The sequence below is a fragment of the Callorhinus ursinus genome, unplaced genomic scaffold, assembly GCF_003265705.2.
Source record: "Callorhinus ursinus isolate GAN/ISIS: 27379988/994484 unplaced genomic scaffold, GSC_fseal_2.0 scaffold1255, whole genome shotgun sequence".
Classification (NCBI taxonomy): domain Eukaryota; kingdom Metazoa; phylum Chordata; class Mammalia; order Carnivora; family Otariidae; genus Callorhinus; species Callorhinus ursinus.
In genome coordinates this window covers 1-11,490 of record NW_027398310.1, presented here as the reverse complement: position 1 = coordinate 11,490, position 11,490 = coordinate 1, and the positions used below count along the sequence as shown (strand labels likewise).

Sequence of the window (11,490 nt, the reverse complement as noted above, 5' to 3'; positions counted from 1 at the left end):
CTGTCCTGGAAGCCAGGGGAAGAGGGGATTCAAGAAAGGAGCCGCATGGCCTGCTGGGTCAGAGCAGCTCAAGATGAGGAAGCTGGGGCGCCCTGGTCCTAGCTTGCTGACTCCCTGTCTCCCCCCGTCACCCTTTTGGGACATGAATCCTTTGGGCCTGGGCCAGCGATGCAGGCCGGAGCGGCTGTGTCCGACCGAGGCGGCAGACAAGATGGGTTCCAAAGGAGCCCTGTCCTTCCCCGAGGCCTTTATAAAGCGCTGTGCACTCCGGACATGTCGCTGTGCTGCTCGCAACGGGGCCTGCGGCGCCCTTCGGGATCTGAGGCCCGCCGTCCTGCCCCGAGCCTGCCCTGCTCCAGCTTCCAGAGAGCCCTCTGGCCCGCGGGGTGCCGGGTCCCCTGTCTCAGACCTGCTCTTTCCTCTTCCCTCCCCACCTTGCCCCTCTCCAGGCCCCTCTGCACCCACGTAAGCCAAGCACTGTGCTGCCCCTGAAGCCAGCAGGCCTGGGGCCTGGGCCTTTTTCCTTTGGGAAACTGAGAAAGAAGGAATATACAAGGCATTTTAGTAATCCTGGCAATAACAACTACTCCTGGACCTGGACTCTGGGGAGTTGAACAAGTGCTCTGATCTTCTTCCTAGCGGATAGGACCTCTGGGTGCTTCCAGCAATGGCATCCTCTGGATCAATGCCAGGATTCTATACTGTTTTGACTTTTTCTTCTGGGTCTGGCCAAAACTGGGCCATCTGGATGAAGCATTTCATATATGACTTATAACCACCCAGATATATGACCTTGGCTCCTGAATAGTGTTAAAGCTGTTCGACAGGATAGACAAGTTAGGAGATGGACTAGAAGAGCTAAGGGAAATCTTCAAAGAGCAAACATGGTGTTGTCAGAAAATAGAGTTAATTTTGAATTTGAGCTGTCCACAGTTGATAATATAAGAAAATATAAGAAAAAAATCCAAAAGGATTAACAATATCTCAAATATTTTTTAAAATATTTTTCCCAAAAGAAACCACATATTTACAGGTAAAAAGAGAGGGACGCCTGGGTGGCTCAATCAGTGAGCTTCTATGTTCCCCTCAGGTCATGAACCCAGGATCCTGCGATCCAGTCCCGCTTCCCGCTCCCTACTCCCTGCTCCCTGCTCCCTGCTCAGCGGAGAGTTGGCTTCGCCCTCTGCACTCCTCTCTATCTCTTTTTCAAATAAATCAATAAAATTTTAAAAAAGAAAATCCAAATCGGACCTTCAGACGCTATTGGGTGAGCGGCACGGAACTCCCGTGTGTGTGCGTGTAAGCCATTTCAGCACAGTCAGGACCACAGGGGCACCGAGTGAGTAGCAAGGCCTTGGGACGACTTTGTCACCCACCGGATTGCGTTGTCCCCCTTCACTGGCCGTCGATTTGGAAGGCTGGAGCCTTCCACATCGCCGTCTGTATACATGCCCCTCGCCCAGAAATCACAGCAAGTCTCGCAGGAGAAATCTCACATTTAATTCTGACAAAGCTTAAAGTGGCATCTACGTAAATGAACATGCTTCTGAGCAGAACTATAAGAGTTACGAGCCCATATGGCTCTTTAACAATAAACCACATTTTCTTTATTATTACAAATAATCCACCATGCTGTGAATAACCCAAAGCCCAAGCCCTGGATGGATATATTGTTACAGTCAATATATAGAACATTCACTATCTTTCAGTGTGAACCCACTCCCCCCCCAAAACATACACACACACACACACACACACACACACACACACACACACACACACCTTTTTGTTGTTGAACAAAATTCATGTCTAATGGCCGGAAAATGTTATTAAATTTCACATTTAACTTTAACTGGCAGTAGCCCAAAGGAGTAGATGGGAAGCTCAGACTTCTGACCCTCAGGTCCCATCCCTGAATTCAAAAGCAGGAGGACAGATACCAAACTCACCACTGTCCCTACAAGCCCTGGCCCAGCTGGATTGTGGGGTCTGGGGCTGGGGAGGGGGCGGCTAGGGGTGTGCCCCAGCCCTGGTCTGCAAAGGGAACTCCCAGAGGGACTGAGGGAGCCACAAGCTCTTGGCTCCCAGCCCCAGGGACACAGTCACAGCAGGAGAATGCTCTGCCCTGGAGAGGTGGAGTGGGGGCTCTTTAGCTCTCTCTCCACCAAATCTGGGTCTCTAACACTGTAAACTGCTGTGGGCTCCAAAGACACTAAGTTCCCTCTAGAGGGAAATCAGCCCTGGGTTCCCATGCTGCAGACCTGCCCTTTACCCCAACACTCAAGAGTAGAGGCCAAAGGTGGAGATACCTCCGAATGTGGGGTGTGCGTGTTCCAGGACACGGGTAGAGAGCACTACTGAGCCATTGAACATTCCTTATACCCACAGAATGAGCATCTGGGGGGACTCTTGCCTATGGTTCTTGACCCTGTCACTGATCACACAACAAGATAAACCATCTTCTTCCCATTGACGTTTCTGGTCTTCAGCCCCAGATACCGGCGGCTGTTCTTCTCCGGCTGCCCATACAGCATGTTGACAAAGAACTCTGGTTCATCTTTGTCCCTGGGTTGGAAGGTCAGAAACCTAAACATAGCTCTTAGCTTGCGACACAGATAGGTCACTGCTTCCGCTTCCTCTGATGGTTCCTCATACACGGGCTGCTTCATTTCCTCATAGGCAGACAAAATCACTGCCTGAAATAAGTTGATCAATATGCAGATCATCACCAGCATGAACGATGAGAGGAATAGGACCCCCAGAACCCTGTTGTTGGAGAACTCGGTGTTCTGAAAGGCTGAAACGCAATAGGAGAATATCGTCTGCGTGGCGTGAATCAGGTTACTGTAGTTCCACTCGTGTTGACCGAACACCAGGTAGCCGAAGGCCACGTACACAAAGAAGTACACGGACACCACCAGCGCCATGTGGCAGATGCCGGGAAGGGCGGCCTGAATGGCCCTCTGAGCCAGGCGCACATCATAAAAGAATCTGGAATACCTGAGCGTCTTCAAAATGGTCAGAAATAACAGGAAACCCAAAATGACCCTCATGACGTGATCTACTTGAGAAACTGCGTGAAAGGGAATGAAATCTGCAGGGTTCGACAGGTAAAACCGAATTATGCCCGTGGCCAAGAAGTGCCTCCTGAAGAAGAGCACAATCAGCACGGCAAATATGCATTTTAAAGCCAAGTTGAGCAGATTATACACACTTCTCACGTAGGAGGCCCTTTCTTGCGTGATGATATAGCCCTCATCGACGATGTAGGCTAAAACAAAAATGAGAATGGCCACATACAAGTAGACTTCCGCTGAAGTTTCCCTGTCGAAATCAGCAACCGAGAAGGAGTGCACGGATATACTCGTGTTCACAACTCCCAACTGAGACGCCTCGAAAATGACAGAAACGCTACAGAACAGACTGACGTCTGGATTGAAGGTGGTCAGCTCCAGAATGACGGCCCACGTCTTCTCGTCAAGCCAGCCGCTGCTCTGGAGTTCCCTGAGCCTCACGGTGGAATTAAACTGCTGCTGTTCTGGGAAAAAATAGAATGCATAGCCTCCTGACCCGTAGGTGTGTAAGAGTCCGTGGGAGAAATAGCCCCATGTCTTCTCCGGAGGCTTGTAAGTAAACCCGTTGGCATGCTTGTCCTCGGACCTCTTCGCAAGTTTGGTCCAAAGGCTAGAGTAGTTTCTCGTGTCTTCCGGGTCAGTGCCATAGTTGGGATGACAACGGACTTCTCCTTCCATGCTGGTTTGCGCAAAGTTGTTGGCAGGCAGGCAGGCTTTATCGCCAGGTTTTGCCCTCACCTGCCTCAGCAGGGGAAGACCCAGGATTTTAGAGGAGCTGTCGGGAAGAAACGTTGGATTCGGGTCATTGTGGAGCAGAGGCACCAGCACGCTGTTCAGCCACCTGTAGATGTCCGCCAGCTTGGTCACCGAGCCGAGATCCACAGAGAACTGACTGCGAATAAACTGATTATAGTAAAAGCTGTCCGTGTGGCGCAGGAGGGCGACGAGGCTCGACAGGAGGGCTAGAAAGATGAAGTGGGTCAGAATGTAACACAGGAACAGCAAAGCCCTTCTCTTGATTGTCTTCTTTCTTTTGAATATTAGGATTTCATCTTCGGTGAGGGGCTGGTACATCCTCGATCTTCGGAGCTGCACGATCTGCTCGTGTCGCTCTTGCATTTCTTCTGGGCTCAACTTGCTTCGCAGCTCGATCTCGGTATAGCAGTACCTGCCTGCCCATGGAAGGTTTTTACAATATTTGGGCCTACTTGTTCTGAGGCCTGACAGGAGTATAATTTTAGATGGCTGCACCAGAAAAATGGACAGACAGAATGAACAAAATGAAGCAAAGAGCCATTCTAGTGACTTTTCATAACCATAGGTCAGCCCGTAAAATACGATGAAGAATGAAGATATACTGGACGTGACGAAAACCAAGAACCACGCTATATAAATGCAACATGAAGGCAAAACGATCCTGCTCTTCTTGAGTTCTATAGGAGCCACTTGGGAAGGTGGCTCTCTAGAAGCAACATCTTGATTGTTTTTTGTGTTTGTGTTACTGGCATTTATATTTTTTCCCTGGGTGTGTGAGAGCTTGCGCTCTCCTTTCTTCCGCATAGGCTGGGCCACGGAGGGTATCTCGGCAGAAGCCTTGTGAAGTCTAGTGCTTTTCACAGATGGAAGCTTCGAAGCCTTCTTGGTGGATGCACACACAGTTTCACGAGCATGCCACTTTTCAACATATTCCTCCCAGTGTCCATTTTCTGGCACCAAGGAATGCTTCTGGGGAGATACCTTTTCTAGAGTCACACGAGGTTCCTTCTGGGAGTAGGTGAACAGAAAAGAGATCAATAATTGCACAGGGATTGTAATTAAGACACTTTCCAGTCCTATCATCATTGACCTGATGTACCTTCCCTCTTCTGACTCTGTTTCTTCTGGTCTGTCGAGATTAAAGAACATAATATTACACAGAAGGGAGGCCATCAGCATTGCCAAACAGCAGGACAGTCTCTGAAGCCTAGTGAAGGGCCTACCAATGACACCGGAGAAAATAGAGAACCACATGTGATTTCTCCCCAGCTTGTAAGTCGAATCTATCAGGAAATAGTCCATTCTGTTTATAGGCTTGTCTGGGTCCGTAACATGAAATGTTCTGTCCAAAGAGGTGTCAACAGAAAGCCATTCCCGGCATAAAAACAGCCAGATGCGTCTGCTGAACAGATTTTCCACTTTGATTCTGCTTAAATACCAACTGGGGGCTTTGCCCTCATTGTTGTGCCACACACGAATGGAATGGATGTCCCCCAAGTCACTTTTCGCCGTTAGGAGAAAAGTGTAGATGCTTCCCCGGTAGAGGGTTTTAAAATAAGGATGGCTCAGACAATGCACATCACTGGCACCGTCCGTCCCCCTAAGTTGGATGAAGACATCGGCCCTGGTCCCAGCCCCACCACGACTTCCTGTAAAAATAGTGACGAGGTAACACACCTTATCATAAGGATCGTTATCAAGTAGAATGACCACATGTAGCCGAAGATACTGATCCACGTCATCTCTCAGCAAGGCCCAGAAAGCTAGGATTATGTACGTGAGCATAATGAAAAGTACGGTGAAGAGCGTCACAGGGTTTTGGGTAATGTTCTTGATGACCTCCAACCGTAGATCTACAGGATTAGGGACCACAATCACCTTGGCCGTCAGAAAATGGGTTTGCAGGTGGGTGCTGGCTTGTTTTATTAGGTCCAGCTGCCGCCGGGCCCTCCTTGTGTTTGCGCAGATACAGTGCACTCTACGCCAGGTGGTCTTCTCTCCGAGAACACAGGTATCTTCTCTCCAATCGCTCTGGATCCCATACATGTCTAGGCAGTGAGCGCTGAAAAGAGCTATTCTCACCAGCTTTTCACTGGCTTTCTTGACAAAACGGGGTGCCTGCAGAACTATGATCAAGGTGCACTCAGACGAGCCACTTCGCTGAGCTATGACTTGCAGCAGGGATGCTGGAAGGCAAACCACGCGGGCCTCCCTAACTGTACAGGCCGAGTCAAACAGGTCACTCTGGTTGGCCATGGGAGGGATGTCATGGGGCACGAGGAAGGTGGCGACCAGAGCAGTGGGGGTCATTTCACTGCCGGCGTATACCAAAACCGTGAACAACACGGTCACTTCGGTCACAATGTGGACCAGCAACTCCTTCACTACACTGCTGTCCACCTCAAACCTAAACTCCCCTGTCGTCATTGAGAAAGACTCCTCAGCTCCCTCGGGCTCATTCTCGGGTCCCACTGTGAGATTAAAAGCCGCAAAGCTCAAGTTTTTTCTGGCGATGTACACTTCGGCTACATCAGGCATGATCTCGATCACATCGCCGTTAGGTGTGCTTCCTGTCATTCTGAATCCAACCACCTCTGCAGAACAGCTTTCCTGATCATTCATCCAAGGAAAGGGATCATCTGCAAATTCACAAAACATGGTGGAAATCGGGGCATTTGGGGGCAAACTTGGAATACTGCTCACGTTTAGCGTCAGACGAAAATAATTTCGACTGCTTTTCTCATTGCTGAAGACGTCAGTCACGTCCCACTTTTCAGCTTTCCTGACGTACACGTTAAAGCTGGAGGATGTCATCGCAGTGGTCTCATTCCCTGGCACTTTACCCTCCAGTATCGTGTCTGCTAGTAATTCCAACTCGTAGAAAGGCTCATCAACCACTTCGTAGCTAACGGTCAGTTTAAAGATATTAGACAAAGTTGTTAATATCCCAGTGCTCACGATTTCTATTTGTTCAGAGTAAAACTGTGGATCTTTCTGTCGAGACTGTTGGAGGGCTCGATTTGCTTGCCAGATCCTCACTGTGGCGAGTTTCTGAGCCATTCGAGTGAATCCAGAGGTCGTCTGGGTCAATTTAGTAACACTCATGACTACCTGGCTGACTTCCACCAAAGTGCTATTGGGAAGAACGAAAGTCTGGTTGACAAGGTATTCCCGGAGTCTGGTTCTCTCAGCGTGCAAAGTTAATTCAGGTTTCATGTTATTCAAAACAGAAGCTGCTATATATATTAAATAACCTGCAGGTAGAAATTCCTGGTTGTCAAGCAAAGTAGATAGCGATGAATTTGGTCCCATGGTGAAGTTGAATAAGCGATCGAGCACATCCTTCCCTGAGATTTTGTCTGTTGGAGCATGTACAGTCGCGTGCAAAGTCACCTGAGAAAAAGCGCCTAGAGCGTCATACACCTGAACGTGGATCTTCACGGCGTAACGACTGGCCAACACGCCGACAGGGAGAAAGGAAGGGGGCGATGTGGACTCACTCCCCAAATACAGGATGGCCCCCAAGGGGTTCTCTTTTACAGAACTGATCTGACCAAAACCATACAAATCAGAGACTACCATTTTGTATGTAAGAGGGATGTTCTTGTCCTTAAAATTATCACACCGGATGACAAACCTGGTAAAAAATGCAACTCCTTTATCTGGATTAATGGTGCACTCTCCGATTTGAGGGACATAGTTAATAATCAAGGGGTGCCTCAAGTCCAAGGTCTCCCCACTCCAAGTTGCTAGATGCACAGACATCCAAAACTCAGCTTCAGGAAAATCCGTAAAAGCAAAAGCTTTTATAGACAAAGAAGCACCATTCCTCCCTGTTGTGGTGTGTTTCACCCAATCAAATGTTATCTCATCACCTGAAGAGGACAGAATCGACCATTTATAGACATCCTGCCTCGCTGAACAGTTTGTGCAATTTAGAAACAAAGAAAATCTGTCTGAAATGACCAAAACGGCACCACAATTTTCAATACAGGAAAGGTTTGCTGCGGGGGGTGGTCCTTTGAGCACGTGTACCATTTTATCAATATATGCTGTCCTACTTCCCTTCCGGATCACCATTCTGAAAAAATACACACCTCCACCTTTAAGTATTCCTGGTGAAAGTGTTAGGACAGGGCCAGGGGCCCATCTCCAGCTCAGATCAGTTTGCTTCGGGTGACAGACGCTGTTGCTCATCACTGTAATCTTAGCTCCCTGGTAGTTTTTTGGATCTGTGGTACAGTACCAGGAGAAAAGGAGTCCCTCTGAAGGGTTGTCTGACTCTGGATCCGAGGAATTCGTTCCATCCAGAACCAGCCTACCTGTGAAATTAACTGTTATGTTGGGACCCCCAGGAATAACTGCCTTTAGGTCACTTCTAACGATGGTGACGTAGATGACATCTGAGCCTCGTGCCTTAAGTGTCTTTTTTTTTCCTTTGAAGATTTTGACTGTAAATCTAAACACATACACGCCCCAAGATAAAGAATTTGGGGGGATATACACAATTGCTGGAGTTTCCCCTAAATGGACATTTGGTCTATCCAAAGGTGCATTCCAGTCCGGCACAGCATTTATGGAGGGCACGGAAAAGACTTGCCACTGTGGAACAACTAAGGATGCGTTCTTGCAGTTAAACGAAAAGCTTGCATTGAAGGTATCCTCCATCTTCCTGGTCAACACCACGGGAACACCATCTTTGTTCCTATTGATCTTTACCATGGTCACCTCACAGGTCGCCTCATCGGATACTTGGCAGGACACCGAAGACTCGATGGCTTGAGGACCGTCCGAGTTGACAGCTTCCAAAACCACAGGCGTGGGCCCGTCCGTGGGACACTTGGTTTGGGCCACGAAGCCCGCGTAGGGGCGAGGGCCATCCGCGGGCAGGTCGGAGGCGGCGCGGCGGGGGCGCCGCAGGTTGGCGGGCGGGACCCGCACGAGCCGGAAGGTCCACTCCGGGCGCCCGAGCGCGCGCGGCAGCGGGGTGCGCCACAGCAGGGACAGGCGGCCGTGGCGCGCGGACAGCCGCAGGTCCACGGGCCTGGGCGCGGCGGCCAGGCGGGCGCGCAGCACGACGCGCAGCAGGACGCAGAACGGGCGCGCGGGGCCGCGGGGCAGGCAGAGGCGGCCGCCGCCGCGCAGGACCACGCCGCCGCCAGGGGCCGCGCGGGGCCGCAGTTGGAGGCGGGCGCTGCCGGCCGGCTCCCCGACGCCCGGGCCGCCCCTCCAGCCGCGCGGCGCGGCCGCGTCTCCCTGCGCCGGGCCCCCGGTCCGGGCGGCAGGCGGGGGGCGGCGGGCCGAGGCGAGAGCCGAGCTGCGGGGTCCGGACGCGGGCGCGCCGGGCGCCCAGGAGACGAGGACGGCAGCCCGGGCCCTGCGAGGGGCCGGCGGCTGCGGGAGGAGGCCGCGATCCAGGCCCAGGCCCAGACTCAGGAAGAGGAGGAGCGCGGGCCCGGGCCGCATGGCGCCGCCTGCCCGGGAACCTGGGAGCTGCTGCCGCAGGCCGCGGGGGTCCAGCCAACCGCCGCGGGGGGGCGCGGAAGCGGGGGGAGGGCGCGGGCCGCGGGGTCACGACCCTGATGCGGCGAATGGGGCGGGCTTCCGGGGTCCCACGCCCTTGTAGCCCCCGACCAGGACTGCTAATGGAATTAAGGCGGCCCAGGTTCCCAAGAGCCTGCAAAGGCCCCTTAGCTGGAATCCCCCTCCCCTGGGCAAAAACCAGAGGGACTGTGAGCTCCCTGAGAGCCCAGGGACGTCTGACTCTGGGTTTCGTTCTTTGCTTTGCTTTTCCTACTTTCTTAGGTTGAAACCCCGAGTCCTTGCTTTTAGATCTTTCTTCGTTTCTCATTGAAGCATTTAATGCTGTCAACGTCCCACCCAACACTGCTTAACTGCCTCCTGCATATTTGTGGTAGTGTTGTTATTCAATTAAAAATACTTCTACTTTCCCCTGTTTGGGTTTTGACCCATCCATTGAAATGCGTTGTTTAATTTCCAGGTATTTGGAGTTTGTGTGAAATCTTACGGGTATAGGGATTTGGAACTTAAGTCTGTCGCGATCAGAGAATACATTCGATATGATTTTGAACTCTTTACATTGATTGAGACTGAAAGCTCACACAGCAGTGTGGTCAGCCTTGTATTGTGCATTGTCCTGCACAACACATGTCGTGCACAGTACAAGTCGTGCACTTGAAGACTACGGGTATCCTATCGTCGTTGGGTGGGTCGTCCTACAAATGTCGACTCCATCAAGATAGTTGGTACCCACCCGTCCCTTCTTCCGTGTCTTTTCCGGATTTTTCTCTAGTTTTTCTATCACTGCTGAGAGAGGCTGTTAATCTCTCCTATGGTGACTGGGAAATTGTCTCTTTTCCCCTTTAATTCTGTCCATTTTCGCTTCATGTATTTTGAGGCTCTGTTAGATGGATACACATTTGTGGTTATGTCCACATGAATTGGTCCTTTTCTCATGATGAAATGTCTCTGTTTATCTCTAGTAATGATCTTTGTTGTGAAGTCTATTTTACCTGATATTCCAATGCTGGATGATATGTTGATTGTATCTCAATAAAACTGGGAAATAAAATAGCCATACTAGCCTTCTTATGCTCACTGTCTCTATGGCATATCTTTTGTCTTCATTCACTCCTTTTCAACTTATTTATGTCTTTATGTTTAAAGTGGTCTTTCGTAGGCAACATTTAATAGGATTTTATTTTCTTCTCCACTCTCTCTCTCCTTCTCTCTGAGTGCCCCACACACCAAGGATAGGCCGTGTAAGGACAGAAGAAGGCAGGCATCTGCAAACAAGGGATATGGCGCTTACCGAAAACCGGATCGTGCTGGCGCCCTGACCCTGGACTTTGGGCTCCAGAGCTGTGAGAAATAAATGCTTGCCGGCCAGACACCACCCCTACTCCACCCAGATCTATGGCATTTTGTTTTAGCAGTCTGAGCTGACCAAGACAACAAGAAGGGTCAGGGCTGAAAACTCAGATTGGGGTCATCGGAGGCATGTAGGGAGGAGGCACAGGTGGAGAAGGAGACAGACTCTGGTCCCCTCCACTATTTAGAGGTGAGGCGGAAAGAGAGTCGGAGAAGTGGTGGTGGCAGGAGGGAAACCAGGAGGGTGTGCTGTCCTGGAAGCCAGGGGAAGAGGGGATTCAAGAAAGGAGCCGCATGGCCTGCTGGGTCAGAGCAGCTCAAGATGAGGAAGCTGGGGCGCCCTGGTCCTAGCTTGCTGACTCCCTGTCTCCCCCCGTCACCCTTTTGGGACATGAATCCTTTGGGCCTGGGCCAGCGATGCAGGCCGGAGCGGCTGTGTCCGACCGAGGCGGCAGACAAGATGGGTTCCAAAGGAGCCCTGTCCTTCCCCGAGGCCTTTATAAAGCGCTGTGCACTCCGGACATGTCGCTGTGCTGCTCGCAACGGGGCCTGCGGCGCCCTTCGGGATCTGAGGCCCGCCGTCCTGCCCCGAGCCTGCCCTGCTCCAGCTTCCAGAGAGCCCTCTGGCCCGCGGGGTGCCGGGTCCCCTGTCTCAGACCTGCTCTTTCCTCTTCCCTCCCCACCTTGCCCCTCTCCAGGCCCCTCTGCACCCACGTAAGCCAAGCACTGTGCTGCCCCTGAAGCCAGCAGGCCTGGGGCCTGGGCCTTT

General features: G+C 51.4%; 1 protein-coding gene across 1 annotated transcript; it reads right to left on the bottom strand.

Annotated features, from left to right (window-relative positions):
* Positions 1-1,478: 1,478 nt before the first annotated feature.
* LOC112818355 (polycystin family receptor for egg jelly-like) lies at positions 1,479-9,551 on the bottom strand. Its single transcript, XM_025865485.2, has one exon. The coding sequence runs from the start codon at positions 9,294-9,296 to the stop codon at positions 2,439-2,441; it is 6,858 nt and encodes a 2,285-aa protein (XP_025721270.1). The 5' UTR covers positions 9,297-9,551; the 3' UTR covers positions 1,479-2,438.
* Between the last annotated feature and the right edge of the window lie 1,939 nt (positions 9,552-11,490).